Source organism: Myxocyprinus asiaticus, chromosome 18, assembly GCF_019703515.2.
Source record: "Myxocyprinus asiaticus isolate MX2 ecotype Aquarium Trade chromosome 18, UBuf_Myxa_2, whole genome shotgun sequence".
Taxonomy (NCBI): Eukaryota; Metazoa; Chordata; class Actinopteri; order Cypriniformes; family Catostomidae; genus Myxocyprinus; species Myxocyprinus asiaticus.
Genome location: NC_059361.1, coordinates 7573589 through 7592400, shown reverse-complemented (window position 1 = coordinate 7592400; position 18812 = coordinate 7573589). Strand labels below are relative to the sequence as shown.

The following is an 18812-nucleotide window of genomic DNA, read 5'->3' as shown; positions in this document are numbered from 1 at the left end:
GTGGCTTGTTGAGCGCGTTTCCACGGAGACATAGCGCATGTGGAGGCTTCACACCATCCACCGGGCCATCCGTGCTCAACTCACCACGCGCCCCACCGAGAACGAACCACATTATAGCGACCACGAGGAGGTTACCCCATGTGACTCTACCCTCCCTAGCAACCGGGCCAATTTGGTTGCTTAGGAGACCTGGCTGGAGTCACTCAGCACGCCAAAGTGTGAATCTTTAAAAATAAACAAACAAAAAAAGGTTGGCCTGTGATATAATAGTATATCACAGTTTTTATTTTTTTAAAGAACCACACTTTTACAAGATATAATATCTATATATAATGTTTTATTAAGTTAATTATATGTGTCCATGATATATTAAATAGCATATAGCATAGTCTGTTCACCTCATTAATATAAAAAAGTTATTAAAATATGTTTTAATAATTATAATAAAAAAGAATGCTGCCCACGAGGCTAAAGGGTTCCTGCTTTCCGGCCCCCTGGCTTTCCAAATTTGAGTACCCCTAGTCTAGCGCATGCTTTCATTTAAAAAAGACTGACGCATTCAGAGTAAACGGCCCGCTGGGGTGGAGGTCTTTGGCTGTTGTGTCTTCACTATGCCTTGCTCTGACATCTGCGTCTTGCTGCATAAGCATTAGGTAAGTACATACAACTGTATTAAATGAAAAACACTCCCTGTGTCTCAATCAGCTCCCTAGCTCCCTATGTCATAAATCAGTATATCGTGAACATGAATTCGGGCACTGGTAAGGATACTGATCCACTGAACATTGGGACACTTATGACTCAGTCACCTGCGACACGTTATCAAGCTTGCGCATTCAAGCGCGGCTGTTATCAGGGTTGGGGATTAACGGAAAACATGTGATGGGATTACGTATTAAAAATACAAAATATTAGTAACTGTATTCCACTACAATTACAATTGAAATCATTGGTAATTAGAATACATTTACATTCAAAAAATATTTTGATTACTGAAGAGATTACTTTGCATTTTATTGTCATTTGTTTCATTTTATATTTAGTCCTTTCAGATGGAAAACATTTATACATATAAATGATGCGATCCAAAGTGCATTTGAACAGCGGTGAAACACTTTCTTATGATGTGTTACATTCATACGAACAGACAGAGAAGTAAGTTTGAAGTAAGTTTGGAGTAGAAGGAATAGAAATAAACCTTGTGTAAATTGTCAGCTTTACGCTAAGCTAAAATGCTATTTCTAGCCATTTTACATGGACATGTTACCGGACACAATCATATTTTTTTTATCAAGAAAATTCACGTTGGATCATAATTAAATTTTTTCTAGTAAGACCTTTGACATCAGGGCAAAAATCATATTCTTGATAATAATATTTGTATTGTTTTCCTGTAAAAATATCTAAAAATCCTTAAAACAAGATCAGTTTGATTTATCTTGTTTTAGAAACAACACTGCATAAGATATTTATGTTTTTCAGAGAATGTATTTTTAACATGTGTATTTTGTCTTACAGTACTGGCAGAGTTTTTATAGTCAAAACAAGTGAAAAAATCTACCAGTGCTGAAGAAGTAATCCAAAGTATTTAGAATACATTACTGAGCTTGAGTAATCTAACGGAATACGTTACAAATTACATTTTACAGCATGTATTCTGTAATCTGTAGTGGAATACATTTCAAAAGTAACCCTCCCAACCCTGTCTGTTATTAATCAGCACCATCGCTGTATAAATGACACTATCATTAATTTTCATTGAAGATATTCAAACATACAGTGTTATTATAACAGATAAATGGCATAAATAAAGAAATACAAATATATTGGAGTGTATTTTAAATAATTCAAATATTTAATAGATTGTTTCACTTTCATGGTAATTATGAATGAAAGACATTACAAACATCATATCGTTTAAAGAGAAAATAAGGCTTGGACTTCATAGTTGTACACTTGTGCTCGTCTTCTAATGACTTGAGAGACTTCAGAAGACACGTCAACGTTTCCGATAAGGGAACATAGAGAGCAACAATGCTCCCTGGTTTTTACGGTGCGTTGTGAGATTTTTTAGGGAGCTAACGTTTCAGTGCACTGGAACGCTTTTGAAAATGAGACAGCCCTTAAAATGGCCGACTCACTGATCAATGCCCTGACTACTGAACTAGGGAACTGACTGAGACGCACCCACTGTGTTACCACCTGGTATTATAAAGCTTGAGCCCATGGTAGTACAATGGCACCGGTATAGGCTACTGTGCAACACTAAGTTAACATAGTACTGTCTATTGAAGCGTTTCTTTTCTCATTGGAATTTTCTAACTTAATATTTGAGAATATGAACTGGGTAAATCTTTTGACTTTATAATTTTACGTAACAGCCAGATACAGTATGTTCTTTGCAATAAACGATAGCTATAACACGGTGCTGATTGGTTTATATTGATTTGTTTTGCCCTCTTGTGGACATAGAGGACGTTAATTTAAAAAGTCTTGTAGAAAATTCGAAATTTCATTTCTCAGCCCTGTTGACAGCCCTAATACCTTGGTATTTTTTCATACTTTTTTGGTTAGCATAATGGCCAAATTGAACAAACAGTGGGGTCTGGCATCCACTTTGCCAGTCTGTTGTAGAAATTTCACACAACATTGATATAGAACACATATAAATACTTACTACTGACACAGGCGTGGAGGGTGGAGGTCTTCCGTGTAGCAGCAGGGTGAAACCTGAAAAATATGTCAGTTTTGGAAACTTTGTGAGACTATGACAACATATCTGTTGTGACACATTGTGTGTGTTTAACTGGTATCAGAAGGACAAATCATAAAGGTGTAGCGGGATTATTCACTCCAGAGTATTTGTAAATGGACGATAAATATTTTCTCTTATTTACCCAGGAAGACATACTCCACACACGGCATCAGACTGTGAGGTCGGTGCTGTGAGGATCCAGCGGTTGAGTTCTCTGCAGGACGTATGTGGGCGGCATGGCTTAGTGTCATGGGTGTCTGAGAAGCTGCCTGCTGGGCAAATCTGGCACGATCCAGTCTCATCAGGAGCCTCAGCTTCCACACAAGCCTTAAATAAACAATTAAACCATAGTGTAAATTTCTTTAAAGGGGAGGGAAATGCATTTGTGTATTGGGAAAGAAAATTATTATGTATTATTTAAATTTTTTAATATTTATACATCATGGTAGTACTTGCTGCTTAGTGTTGTTAGTGCTTAATTGTCATAAAAATTACGTAACAATTTAAAATAAGTTTTTAAACAAGAATATTAAAACAATATAAAACAACACAGGTATTGTTATTAATAATAATAATAATAATAATATATATATATATATATATATATATATATATATATATATATATATATATATATATATACCTCTTTATATATATATAAATGTAATAATGTAACCTCTTTACATTATTTGGTTTATTATTTCCAATATATACCCAAACAGGAGTAATTTATTTGTTTGAGAACAAAATGTTGGATGTAATGGAACCAGGATGTGTGCAGAGAGTTTTGCAGTGTGTATCTGTTGGGAGGGCTGTTTTGTCTTACCGAGGTGGGCTCCTGCCCTGATGGACAGAGCGGACACACACAGCCCTCGTCCCACTGACACTGTGCCGCTAATGTCCCCCATAACTCCAACAGCTACAGAGAAACACAGACATGATCATTAATATAAAAAGCATACAAATGCACAAGCCATTTTTTAAGCTAGAGAGGAAACTAAGCTGTTTGAATGTTTTGAAAGTTGGAAAGCATTCATTGTCCTATAGTCATATAAAGAGGCAAATACACAGATGAGCCACAACATTATGACCACTCACTGGTGAAGTGAATAACGTCGATCATCTCCTAACAAGGCCACATGTCAAGGTCTGGGTAGATTAGATGGTAAGCGAAGAATCAGTTCTCATAGTCAACGTGTTGAATGCAGGAGAAATGGGCAGGAGTAAAGACCTGAGCGACTTTGACCAGGGCCAAATCGTTATGGCCAGACAACTGGGTCAGAGCATCTCTGAAACAGCAAGGCTTGTGGGGTGCTCCCGGTCAGCAGTGGTAAGAACCTACCAACAGTGGTCCAAAGAGGGAATTGGCACATGAGCACCGGAACTGGACCTTGGAGCAGAGAAAGAAGGCCGCCAGGTCTGATGAGTCCCGTTCTCTTTTACATCACGTGGACGGCCGTGTACATGTGCACCGTATACCTGGGGAAATGATGGCACCAGGATGCACTGTGGGAAGATGACAAGCCAGTGGAGGGAGTGTGATGCTCTGGGAAATGTTCTGCTGGTAAACCCTGGGTCCGGCCATTCATGTGGACGTCAATCTGACACATGCCACCTACCTAAACATGGTACACCCCTTCATGGAAATGGTATTCCCTGATGGCAGTGGCCTCTTCAGCAGGATAATGCGACCTACCACACTGCACACATTGTTCAGGAATGGTTTGAGGAACATGATGAAGAGTTCAAGGTGTTGAACTTACAGGATTTGAAGGATCTGCTTCTAATGTCTTGGTGCCTGATACCACAGGACACCTCAGCAGTTTCTGCGCTGTTTTGGCGGCACACAGAGGACCGACAGCATATTAGGCAGGTTGTCATAATGCTTTGGCTCATCACTGTACATATAGTGTAGTGTAATAGAGTGGACATTACAGTGAAGAGCAGGGCTATTCAACTGGCGGCCCGTGGGCCAATTCCGGCTCGTTTGAAATTTTCAGTGGCCTGGCTGAGATTGTCAGTTGTCTTAAGGGCTGTTCACACTGAACTTGTTTTGTGTCTGTTCATGCTGTTTTTCAATTGTTTTCCTATATAAACTTGAGCTAGATGCACATTGCACCATTTATTAATGTTTTTACAGTGTCTTGTGCAAGAACACAGCGTTTTTTTAGACTCTTTCAGAGGCTGCGCTACGAATGATCATTATCCGTCATTTTGACGGAATGGGAAGACTGAAGAACAGTATAGGATAAGATAGTGCAATACTGTACAGTATAGCGCAGTACAGTATAGAATAATATGACATAGTATAGTGTAGTATAGTATAGTGCGGTATAGTGTAGGATATACAATATAGGATAGTGAAGTTTAGTCCAGTATAGTATAGCACAGTGTAGTACCGTACTGGATAGTACAGTATAGTATAAGACAGTGCAGTACGGTAAAGTACACTGCGCTGCAGTATAGTATAGTGCAATATAGTACAGTATAGTGCAGTACAGTACAGTACAGAATAATATAACATACAGTATTATAGTGTAGTATTGTATAGGATAGTGCAATATAGTACAGTATAGTGTAATACAGTATAATATAGGATAGTGAAGTATAGTACAGTATAGTGCACTATAGTGTAGTACAGTATAATATAGGATAGTGCAGTATACTGCACTACAATATATTTCAGTACATTAAAGTACAGTATAGTATAGATGATTAAAGAACTAAAATCATGCACGACTGATAAGCGTGAGTTCAGAGAAACAGAAAAGTTCTGTTCATTAATTTGGTCAAGAAAACATTCGATTTGAAAAGTCAAAAGTTTATATCATTGCATATATAACAACGTTACATTTGGGTAACGTTGGATGCAACTTCACCAACAATAATAAACTTCACTGTTGTTGTTTAATACAATTTTTATTATCAGTCTCTGTTATGGACCAATTTTGAAAGCACTTTTTAGTTATATGTTTTTTTTTTTTCTGAATTTTCTGCTTGAAAATAGTTCTCTTGAAAAAAAAAGTTAAAGATATGAACACAGACATTTAATTTATATAGTAAACAAATATTATAGACCTACTATAACATGATATCTGATAGAAGCTTTATGTTAAAATATTCTTGGCCCACATACATCAAAGATTTTTTCCCATCTGGCCCACTTGTCGATGAAGTGATTAGCCCTGGTGAAGAGTATAGCATAGGGCAGTATTGTACAGTATACTGCACTGCAATATAATGCAGTATAGTAAAGGGTAGGATAAGAAAGTGCAATATAGTACAGTACAGTCCAGTATAGTATAGTATAATATAGTATAGTGCAGTACTGTATAGGATGGTGCAGTGTAGTATGGTATAGTATAGGACAATACAGTATAATGCACTGCAGAGTAAAAGAGTAAAGTATAGGATAGTGTGGTATAATGCGATATAGTGCATTAAAGTATAGTATATCATAGTATAGGATAGTGCAGTATGGTACAGTATAGGATAGTGCAATACAGTGCAGTACAGTATAATGCAGTATAAAACAGTGTAGAATAATATAACATAGTATAGTGTAGTATGGTAAAGGATAGTGCAGTAGAGTATAGTGTAGTACAGTATAAAATAGGATAGTGAAGTTTAGTGCAGTATAGTACAGTATAATGTAGTACAGTATATTAAAGGATAAATCAGCATAGTACAGTACAGTATATTATAGTATAGTGCAGAATGGTAAAGTACACAACGCTGCAGTATACTGCAGTATAGGATAGGATAGTGCAATATTGTACAGTATAGTGCAGTACAGTATTGAATAATATAACATAGTATAGTATAGGATAGTGCGGTGTAGTGTAGTACAGTACAATATAGGATAGTGAAGTTTAGTCCAGTATAGTATAGTACCGTGTAGAACAGCATTGGATAGGATAGAGCAGTAAAGTACAGTATAGTACAGTAAAGGATAGTATATTATAGTATAGTATAGTGCAGTATGGTAAAGTACATTGCGCTGCAGTATATTGCAGTATAGGATAGGATAGTGCAATATAGTACAGTATAGTATAAAATAATATAACATACAGTATTATAGTGTAGTATTGTATAGGATAATGCAGTATAGTATAGTGTAATACAGTAAAATATAGGATAGTGAAGTATAGTACAGTATAGTGCACTACAGTGAAGTACAGTATAAGATAGCATAGTGCAGTATACTGCACTACAATATAGTTCAGTACATTATAGTACAGTATAGCATAGTGCAGTTCAGTATAGTTCATTACAGTATAGAATAGTATAGTATAGGGTGAGTACAATACAAGTATTATAGATGGTTTTCCAAGGACTATAGTTCATGTTCTCTGCTTGATGAAGGATGGTAACATTTAGAGAAGTGTGAGAAGAGACACAAGGATACAAAGTGTTCTCAAAGAATCCTCACTTTATTATCCCTTATCAATTCATCACTGACTACTTTAGCACTCTGCGGCAGTCATCTGGGGTACAGAGAGTGTGTGTGAGTATGTGCTGGAGAAAGAGACTCTTATCTTAACAGTGGTATATTATCGAGCATACTTACGATGAGACAGACAGGAGCTGAGCAGTAAAGGTGGTTCTTCATCGTCTTCAAGATATTCTTCTATACTCATGTAATCTAAAAAACACATAAGAGGCACTCAATGACACATATAGCAAATATACCAACATAACAACAGCACTTAGACTGCAGCTCTCCTCTGATGGACACCGTTGTGGGTTTGTATGTGAAATAAAAATAAACTACTAAGCTAAAGTGTGACAAAAATAGTCAGCTGTCCCATGGTTTTGGCCAGTTCAACTTTTCATGGGCTATTTTTAGACCAAACATGTCCAGTCAGGCCAGAACCCACAAACTGTATCTACTGGAGCGAGAAGGTTTAATTAACTGATTCTCTAAAGAGCAGGTAGAGGTCTAGCATCATACTTTCTAGATTACAAAAGCTCAGCCCTCATGCTCATATACAAACGTCTTGATCTAAAACGTTCCACAGAAGAAAGTCATACGGTTTCTTGCATAAGAGGAAGCAAATGGCAAAATGTTCATTTTTGGGTGAACAATTTATTTGAGGAAATAAAACAAAAATGTGGACAAATACAAAACACAGACTCATGCAGCATTGAACTTACTATTGTCTTGTAACTTTGTATAATACAGCAGCACAAACTTTATGACAAAGTAAAACAAAGAAATCTTGTGCCATACATAAATAAATATAAAGATAAATAAATGCAAGCATCATTTCTAGGACAAGCAGACACCTGCAGGGGTTTGATCTCGCACCATGACAACAGACAGACAGTACTATCACACAGGTGCTAACTGATACTGCCACACTTACCCCAGCGTGCTGTTGTTCTCTGTTGCCCTGGTAACAGTCTGAGGATGCTCTGCTCACTATGGTGACCCTCGCTATATGTCACACTGTACCCGTCTTCATAACGCTGTCATTCCTTATACTGCCACTCAAAACCACAGCTCCTCCCACAACACGAGAGAGGCCCCTCCTCCTCTACCACAGTCCACCAATCATATGTGCCTTACCCACGATTTACATTAAGGTTTAAAGGCTGTACTTTGGTTTGTCAAAGACATTGTGGTTGAGAGATTTTTCTAAGTAAATGTTTTTTAAACTCAACTGAATGGATTTGTCCAATAAAAAGAAATAAAGGCTAAAAACATGAAAAAACATGAACAAATGTAAAAAAACACAATAATTAAGCTTAGACAGCACTTGTCCACCCACAAGTTTTGAAATTTTGGCAAACGTTGGTATGAACTGGCACCGGTTTAAAGCCAAAACAAATGTTTTCAATGCAATGCAGTCAGGCCCTTTAAACCCTCCAGAAAATGGGTGAAAAAATGAGGATGGAAAAATTTTTAAATTATGAATCGTTCTTTCAAAACATACAGTATATTACAATACTGTAATATACCCTCATTGAGCACTTCACTAGGAACACCTGCACACCTACTTATTTGTGTGATTATCAGCCAATCATGTGGCAGCAGTGCAATGTATAAAATCATGCAGATACAGGTCAGGAGCTTCAGTTAATGTTCACATCAACCATCAGAATGGGGAAAAAGTTTGATCTCAGTGATTTTGACCGTGGCATGATTGTTGGTGCCTGATGGGCTGTTTTTGAGTATTTCTGTAATTGCTGATCTCCTGGGATTTTCAGGCACAACAGTCTGAGTTTACTCAGGATGGTGCCAAAAACAAAAACCATCCAGTGTTCTGCAGACAGAAACGCCTTGTTCATGAGAGAGGTCAACAAAGAATGGCCAGACTGGTTCGTGCTTACAGAAAGGCTTCGGCAATTCTGTACAATTGTAGTGAGCAGAATAGCATCTCAGAATGCACAACACGTCGAACCTTGAGGCGAATAGGCTACAACAGCAGAATACTATGTCGGGCACTCTATTAGGACCATAGAGTTCCTAATAAAGTGCTCAGTGAGTGTACATTAGGGTTAGATTAGGATAACAAAGTATATCGATTCAAGAACATGTCGTACTTGGAAAAATCACTGTGATCTTCACAGACCAATTTATTATCATTAAGTAAGCTCTGGTAAATTGAATCAATATTAGACATAAACGAGTGTTGGATCAAAGCTGCTCTTTCAGGGCAGGGAAATTCAAGACTGGATTTATAAGGGATTCAAACTAAGAAATGAAACCCGAGCAGTCTGATAGAACATCATATCAATGAAGCTTTGAGTTTTGACTCAACAAGACAACACAGGATTCAACCCAACTCTGATCAAACATCTCAGAAACGTAATACTGATTCCTCATAAATAACGGCAGTCTCACCCATATCCAGCAGAGAACAATTTAACTCAAGACTAGTTAAATGTATCCTTTTGAAAAAAATCAGCCTTTTCATGTCACACCAACAAACAAATGAGTTTACAGTTGTGGCAAAGACAATTTTGTCGCCCTTCTTGTCAAATGACAAGGCTCTCGGGAGAAATGTTCACTTTCAGCAAATTTAAGACTTTCAAAAGTCAAGTACCCCCACCTTCACCCGCCTCAGCTGCCCACCCTTAAACCACCACACAGAAATTGCTCGTCCTTCACATTTCAGTGGTAGTAGCATCAGCTGCCAGTTGGACATGCCTCATGTGTGGTTAAATTTAGCTCCTTCATTAAAAAGCTATAAAGCTTAAATGAACAGTAATTACAGTTCTTGCAGCTCTTGCATCTCCGTACTGTCCAGTTTCCCATTTTGTGGCTTTTGGAAGCGCATGAAAAACAGTATAAAGTAAATAAAACAACAACAAACATAAAACAATCACCCAGAATTATCCATTTTCAGAAATGTCATGTTACAAATTGGAAACGATGAAGGGGTTGCCCTGGGCTGACTTCTAGAAGGCATTTTGCAGCTAAATCCTTGCCAGCATCTTTCTCATGCTCCAGACGAACTCAAGCTAAAAGCTTTAGACCAGAACCAAGCCTTAAAGTCATTCATACAAGACAAAGCAAGCATTCGCCACCATTCGAAGTTTGAAACAAGAACAGATCTCTATTCCAAAGCCAAGTCTTCAGACTAGAAACCACATTCATCAGTTGATTTAAACCTTGTTAAGCTCTCAGAAGTTTCGATAAGGTATGTTGAGATCCTACATCAAAATCAAGATAGTCAGCCAACAAATGTAACCCAAAAGAGAATAATTTTTGCTGACTTATAAAAGTTCAACCTCAACAGGAAAGCCTATTGCTACCCTGACATGTAACCTCACCCAAGTAATGATTCACAGAGGAATGACGCTACGGGTCGGTCATGCTACAAGTGGTCTCAATGGAAGATGGCTTAAGTTTGGGACAGCTTTGAGCTAGAGATGGACACTAAAGAGTTTAATACTTAGGTAAGGGATTTTGAAAGATCCCTAACCCTAAGTGTGAGCAATAGTAATAGTGATGCTATGTGAAAGAGTTAAAGACATGTGAGCTAGCTCATACTTTCATGTCGACAGGCATCGTAAAACAACACATGTCATTTCCTAGCATGAGATTTTAATAGCTAGAACTTTTTCATTTCACTACACTCATTTCTACTCCCTTCATTTCTACGTTCCTTCAAAGGAACCCGGCCACTGTTGGATTTCCGCTGTTAACAGCATGTTATGTTAAATATCCTGCATGTTTAAAGCTCCTTGGAAGCCACGTGCTGTGGTACAGTGACCACAACAATGCCTCGTCACCCGGGGTGAGGAACGTTATATAACAATTACGACGCCCAAAAACAGACACCATCACACCGAATCAAAACCTCATCAGACAGAGACTAAAGTATGTTTTACTCATAAAACTGTATTGGACTTAAATTCTTTTACAAGTCTTATGAAGAAAATGTGTATCTAGAACTATAATAGTACACTGAACAGGTGAAACCAAGGGAGTATGGACCATACTGTGGCCATACTAGGTCTAATGTGGTTTTTGCTGAATTGTGAATTAAATCGATTCGCTGTCAACCCAAATATTCACAACTCTAATACTGAATATATTTTATGGGGAACTATATATATATATATATATATATATATATATATATATATATATATATATTTTTTATCCCCTTTTCTCCCAATTTGGAATGCCCAATTCCCACTACTTAGTAGGTCCTCGTGATGGCATGGTTACTCACCTCAATCCGGGTGGGGGAGGACAAGTCTCTGAGACAGTCAATCCACGCATCTTATCACGTGGCTTGTCGTGCATGACACCGTGGAGACTCCGCACGTGGAGGCTCATGCTACCCTCCGCAATCCACGCGCAACTTACCACGTGCCCCATGGAGAGCGAGAACCACTAATCGTGACCACGAGGAGGTTACCCCATGTGACTCTACCCTCCCTAGCAACCGGGCCAATTTGGTTGCTTAGGAGACCTGGCCGGAGTCACTCAGCACGCCCTGGATTCGAACTCGCGACTCCAGGGGTGGTAGACAGGGTCAATACTCGCTGAGCTACCCAGGCCCCACCGGGGAAATATATTTTTAAATATAAAGCTATCTGGCTGAAACACACAACTTAAACCTGCCTAAGACAGTTGGCTGGTCTTATCTGGTTTAAGCTGGTCTCCCAGCCAGGACAACCTGATAGTGCCCCAAACCCCTCTTAAATCTTCAAAACAGACGAGAGATTAACACCCATATCATTGAAGCTAGTTAAGGAGGCAATATCATTTTAAATATACAACTACCCTGCCTAATGAAACAGCTTAAACCAACCTAAGCTAGTTTAAGATGGTCTAGCTGGTATCCTAGCCTGGCCAACCTGAAAAATAAACCATCAAAATGCACCAGAGATTCACACCCCTGGTCTTGGTTGGTTTAAACTGGTTTAGCAGGTCAGCCAGTTGGTCTCCCAGTCTGGCCAAGCTGCAAAGTGTCCAAATGAAATCCTTCTAAAATCACCAATAAAGCCCAGTCTAACCAGTTTGGCCAGGTTGGGTGACCAGCTAACCAACAGGGAACTAATTTGAACTTGGAAAAAACTTTCCTGGGGAAAAATGGAATTTTGTTGATGGAAAATCAATAAGAATGACTTAACATTTGCTAAATAGCATTTTGTTTTCTGAGTCAATTAAAGGTAAGTAAGGTGTTGTTGTTTGTTTGAAAGTCCTCACTTTCCTGTTTTTTGAAATTGTGCTGTTAAAAGACTAGTTCTGAGATATGAAAACAGGATTATAGGCCATGTGCATCATTCAACTGTGGTTTCTGCTGGGGAAAAACCAATTATTGTATGAGATAAACCATTTGCCTGTCCAAAATAAGGCCCTTGATGTCATACCAGTGACTGTGTCAACAGATACAAGTTGCTATTATCTACATACCACATACTGTATATGATTGACCCATTCACAGACAGTAGATGCATAAATATAGCTGAGGTTGTCTCCATTAAATACATAATTGTCTCACAAGTATTAGAATGTGTCTATGTATAAGTCTTGTTTGTAGTTTTACATTAAGTGTTTACTCTAGTAAACAGAAGCTGGTGGTAACCATGCCAGAGCTGAGAATGTAAAATGACACTATCAGAGAGAACGTCATTGGTGTAGGATTCCACTCGTTTTATTGATGGGGTGACATTACTGCCTAGAAAGCAACCGAGATCTGCTGAATCTGTAACTATAGAAGAAACTATGATGACGGACTACTTTTATGGCTTTTTTTTTTTTTTGTCCTTTTGGGGGCTTGACAGCCCCTGGTCACTACATACTGTAATTATTTAAATCCCTAACCCAAAGTATGAATAACATGCTGTTATAAACACCACTAGCTACAGCTATTCTAAAGCCCAGAGACTACAACTAAAACCTCAGTACAGAGAGCATACTGTCTCATGCAAGACACGTTTATGCAGCAGTTACATTTACTTTTACACTATACATATAGCCACAAAGACCAACATAAAGGGAGATTGTTGCTATTCAGGAAGTGATGACACAGCACTTAGCATCGGGGCCACGTGTAGTTTGGGCCTCAGAGTCTTTCAGGGTGTCAGGAGGGCATAGACAGACATGTGACAGGAAGTCCCCCCTCCATTAGATGGTCGGGCCACATGACCTTGGTTGGCACCCTCCACAAATGCCTGCATCCATTAATTAGAACCGGGTAAAGTGACATTTCTACAGCGGAGGCTAATTACAGATTCTACAAGACGCAGACAGTGGAATTGGGTGACCAACCCAAGGCAAAGTTTGTAACCTCCTTCATTCTAGACATTTGGCTTGATTAGAAGAGTTTGATAACCAATTAATATAGCAAGACTTGCTTCATTTGTCATGGGATAAATATTCTCCATTCAGAAGTCTCTACATCTAAATAACTTTCATCAGAGCCAGACTTCCCTCATTTATCCCAAATCGAGGCCTCCTCATTGACGTTGGAATTGCATATGGGTGCATTCCTGCTCTTACCGGTCTGGGAAGGTGGAATTCCCCCTTTGGGAACAGGGATTGTTCCATTCTCCTATTAAACAAGCATTGCCATACAGTTTATTTTCCGATCGGTTGAAATAAGATTGTCTCTCCCCAGGTTCACCCCCATTCCCCTAGTCTTTCGGATTCAGCGATGGTCTGTTTGCATTTTACCATCCAAACCTCTCTCCAGGTTATTTTGAAGATCAAGCTGTGAGAATCTCAGATGTTGGAACTGAAGAATTGCTCAAAATAAGGATTTCGTTAATATTTATTTGCAACAATGATGTCAGAAAAGTTATAGGGTGGTAAAATACATTCCTCCTCCGTATGCTTCATTAGGCAAACATCACTATTACTATTGCTTATACTCAGGGATGCGGAAAGGGTATACTTCCCTTTACTGTGTATCGTAGCACTCTAGCCTTTCTAATTTTACTCTTTTTGACAGCAAGCCCATAAGGATGCGTTCAATGCATGCGCATTATGACCACTTTGTGATACTCTTTAGTACAGTCAATGCTGTGCATTTTGCAGACTTTCAAAATATCTCAGAAAACTGGGATGCACACGGACAGTCTATGTGTACTGTGCTGTTGACGAAACACTGTGCGTGAGATGTAGAGGCACGCCAACAACCGATGTATACTTTGGCCTTTACTACTAGTGATTGGAACAAAAAAGTGGTACAATTTGGCATGTAACTCATCCTGCATAGTTCGTGCTACAGACATAAATACATTTTAAATTTACAGTTTGTTGAGGAGAGGTGTGTTATTATTTTCAGTGCAAACAGACTAACAATTTTGGTCTGCCAGACGATAAAACTGGATAAACTGGGCCATAACGGATAATGGGACGCGAGCCATATTTAAAGGAGCGGAATATCATAAGCTGGGTTTCCCTTTCCCTCCATGTACATTTTTTTTTAATGCACATTTTGGGATATCGCATAAAAAAATGCTGGATGGAAACACAATATGCGGAAAAAAAATCTCCAAAATGTGCATAAAAATGTTGATAAATCTTTTGTTAGATAAGAGGACATGTGTATAAACTGCAATGGAAACACATTTACCCAAAATATTTCTATAGAATTTATATAGGAATATACACCCACTGAACACTTTATAAGTAACACCTGTACACCTACATACTCATGCGATTATCTAATCAGTTATGTAGCAGCAGTGCAATGCATAAAATAATGCAGATACAGGTCAGGAGCTTCAGTTAATGTTCACATCAACCATCAGAATGGAGGAAGAAATGTGATCTCGGTGATTTCGACTGTGGCATGATTTTTGCCAGACAGGCTGGTTTGTGTATTTCTGTAACTGCTGATCTCCTGGGATCAGTCTCTAGAGTTTACCAAAATACAAAAAACATCCAGTGAGCGGCAGTTCTGCGGATGGAAACGCCTTGTTGATGAGAGAGGTCAACGAAGAATGGCCAGACTGGTTCGAGCTGACAGAAAGGCTACAGTAACTCAGATAACCACTCTGTACAATTGTAGTGAGCAGAATAGCATCTCAGAATGCACAACATGTCAAACTTGATGCGGATGGGCTACAACAGCAGAAGACCACATCGGGCACTTTATTAGGACCATGGTTTCCTAATTAAGTTCTCAGTTGCCGTTTTTACACTATTAAGCCAGTGCGAGCCAGGGCTATCAATTGGCCAGCCGGGGCCAATAGCCTCAGACCTCGAGCCGCAAGACCAAAATCGATCTGAATTCCCACCATTGGGCCAATAGCTCCGCAGCGTTGCCCAAAAACCCACCCTTGAGAAAGCCCCGAGGGGGCACGATGAAGCCCCGGAAGTGACAGTGGGAATGCAGCTGGCCATGGCACGCACTAACATGCCATCATTTGGCCCAATAGTGGAAACACGGCTAGCGAGTGTACAGTAGATGTGCATCAAAAAAGTCATGTGACTGTCTCAACAAGCCATGTTAATACATAATTCACTCAGAGAATATCATCAATATAATCACATAGCATCTCAAATGTTGCTCTGGTTATTCTGAAATTCCAAAGCCTGTCATCAAAATGATTGGCTACTATAAGGCTACCTCCCAGAACTGCCTGACACACTTTCACTTCCAGACATAAGGCATCTGCCACTCAACGCTAGACAACCTTAAGTTCATTAGAGCATTGTGTCTTTGAGCTCTAAACCGCAAGTAGGAATTTATTACGCAGCAGTTTCACCAGAAGTGACGATTTTGTTCTCTTAAACACATGGGATGGAAACTGCTTTATTTGGAAATTGTTATTGCGATATTAAGATTTTTCACATTTTGGGCAAGTAAGCATCTACCTAGCAAAAACATAGCACACCCTAGGCACCACCTAGCAACGTACTAGCATTGTAGATACAACTTTAGCCAAGTCTAACTTTCTCTTCAGAAAATTACTGCAGTTACTATATGTTATGCTGAGAGCGCAGTACTGTAAATGTATGCTAGTTTTCAGGGCTTGCCCAGTCAGCAGAACCCACATGGACAGAGTAAATCCCTGCTGATCTGGGGTGACTGCGGTCCATGTGTCAGCAGTGACCAAACCACACAAAGGTCAATGCGAACAATGCAGCCAACGTAGGTAGTCGTCTGTACGCGAAAAAGGTTTGTGTCTGGTCAAACGGTTCACCAACACAAATAATACAGCTTTAATTAAACCACTGATTCCAGCATTCAGCCATAGCGGGTTTGGATTTCGCCCAGACCGCTTTTTCATCAAAATTTCATAGGAGCGTGCCCAATGTCAGAGGGTGAAGGCTGCTGCCAACGAAATTCCCACTTCAAAAGTCGGAACTGGTGCTCTCGCTTCAGTCTAGGTCAAGAAAGAAGCATGGGTAATTACAGATAAGAGACCTAGCTAGACCTTTCAGGGATTCAGGCAGAGTACATTCTTGTTCGGACAGTTTAGAAGAGTCACACTAACAGAATTTAAAACTCACCCGGATGTCTACTTTCCATTAGGATGAGCAAATTAACTCTATCAAAACAAAATTGTTCAAGCATGTAAGAAATGCACAGACTGCTGTGCAAATACTGCAACATTAAAAGTCGAATTCTACAATGGGAAAACATTTGAGTGTTTAATTAAAATACTGATTAAAGGATTTGACCAACATATGGATGGAAATTCTGTCATTATTTAAAAAGACTCCTGTGACTTTCTTTCTTCCGTGGAACACAAAAGGAAATGTTAGGCAGAATGTTCAGTCTCATTCACAAGCTTTTCATCACACTGTTTTATGAGACTAAAAGTTACTAGAGCGTTGCTGGGCCCTCATAAACCAGCACTCAGGCAGGTAATGCTGAACACTGCAACAATATTCAAAATTTTTTCAAACATCAGCATAGAACATGTTCAGGCACCCTGAGAAAAAAGCTCACAAACTACAAAGTCATGGCAATTAAGTGCTTTCTAAAAGTCCAGGCTCTGTGTCACTGGTGTGTATCACTTAAATATGTATGGAGCATTTGGAGATGTTAATTATTATTTTGTAAATAAAAGTCTTTTAACCCCTGAATATTGTAATGTTGACATATACTATGCCTACAGGCCTAAATATAAACATTGCATAATGTTTTATAACACAGCATATCTGTTTATAGCGCAGGCTATTAATTATGCATCCAGTACAAACGTGTTTTCAGCTGGCATAAACCGCAGCTGGCGCAGTGCGTGGCAAAGACTGGTGCCAGGGGGTGTGAGCGTGCATGTGCGTGCGAGTCTGCCAGTGGGCCACACATTATGATGAAGCGTATTTAAACGAGATCACTTCGTTCTGCTGGTTATCTCAGTTTACTAGAAAAGAGCAGAACAATACAGGATCGCTGAATGATTCGTTAAAATGAAGAGGATGACAACATGACAGACGGTAGAGGTAAACGCTGATGATATTTAATATATAACACTGCTTTATTACAACAATAAATGCAGTGCCTCATTTTGTTCTCATGCATGAGATTTTACAGACACCGTAGCAGGTATGAGATGTTGAATACCCTCTATAAATAAATAAATATATAAATAATGTGAGTTCACAAGGTACAGCTCAATCTTTCAGGCTGCTGTCTGTTGTCAGTGTCATTTTGGTGCACACATTAAAAGTCACTTTTCTAATAGTTTTCTCAGCAGACTCAGCCTTTTTAAATAGTGTTTGAAAATCAGAATCGATCATAATTAAATGAAAATGTGACACTTTATTCTAAATTTCATTACAAACATTAAATAATACTTAACATTTTGCAAACATATACCATGGCAACCATAGTTTTTAACATAAATAATAATAATAATTATATATATATATATGAACTGTAGTAACGATCCTGTAACTGGACTTCCGTACAATTTTTGGCGGAAACTGTGATGCTGTGGTACATTTTTGTAAGGCTTATGCACATTTAAAAATAGAAATATATATTAAAGTATATGAATTAAAGTTTCATGCCATTTCTACGTATTTTAATTATATACGGTAGCATAGTGTAATAATGAAAGTGCTACTAGATTCGTCTAGTCTTTGTAGACATTTTCAAATCCTAAATCCTAAATAAATAGTGACTTATACATCATCTTGTGGCTCATTGTGTTGTACTTAATCAACGAAATTAAAGCGTTATTACCTCCGTATGATGAGTTAGTCATGAAACAGAACTGAACTCAACACGACACATTTCTTTTGTCTCAGGTTTGTAATGTTACATTCTATTTAAGTCGAGATATCAGACGAACTCTTCATATATCAACCTAAACACCAAAATACAGCTGTAGAACTCAACTGATGACGTTTACACATTGTATTCATCATATAAGACACATGAAATACATAATACACTGAGAACATCCCGGCAAAAATGACGCATCCGCACTGCTGACACAGGCAACTACAGTGGGTTGGAGAATAAAGTTTGTATCTTACCTGTTTTTACTGTGAAATCATAAGAGTGCTATAATCATCGTCTGAGGATCTATAATTAGATAAAGAGAAAAAAAGAGAGAGAAGCCAGCGAAGAACCGCAAAGATGTGCTGTGTGCCATCCAAAATTTGAACCGACACAAAGTGAAG

General features: G+C 38.6%; 1 protein-coding gene across 1 annotated transcript in view; it reads right to left on the bottom strand.

The window, feature by feature from the left end:
• Positions 1-18812, bottom strand: part of relt (RELT TNF receptor) — a 37672-nt gene extending 18860 nt beyond the window's left edge. The window contains exons 1-5 of the mRNA XM_051724329.1: positions 18666-18812; positions 7326-7400; positions 3582-3674; positions 2898-3082; positions 2678-2730 (exon numbers count right to left, since the gene is read on the bottom strand). Coding sequence (XP_051580289.1) covers positions 2678-2730; positions 2898-3082; positions 3582-3674; positions 7326-7367 — 373 coding nt within the window. The 5' untranslated portion in view covers positions 7368-7400; positions 18666-18812. The remainder of the gene's footprint in view (positions 1-2677; positions 2731-2897; positions 3083-3581; positions 3675-7325; positions 7401-18665) is intronic.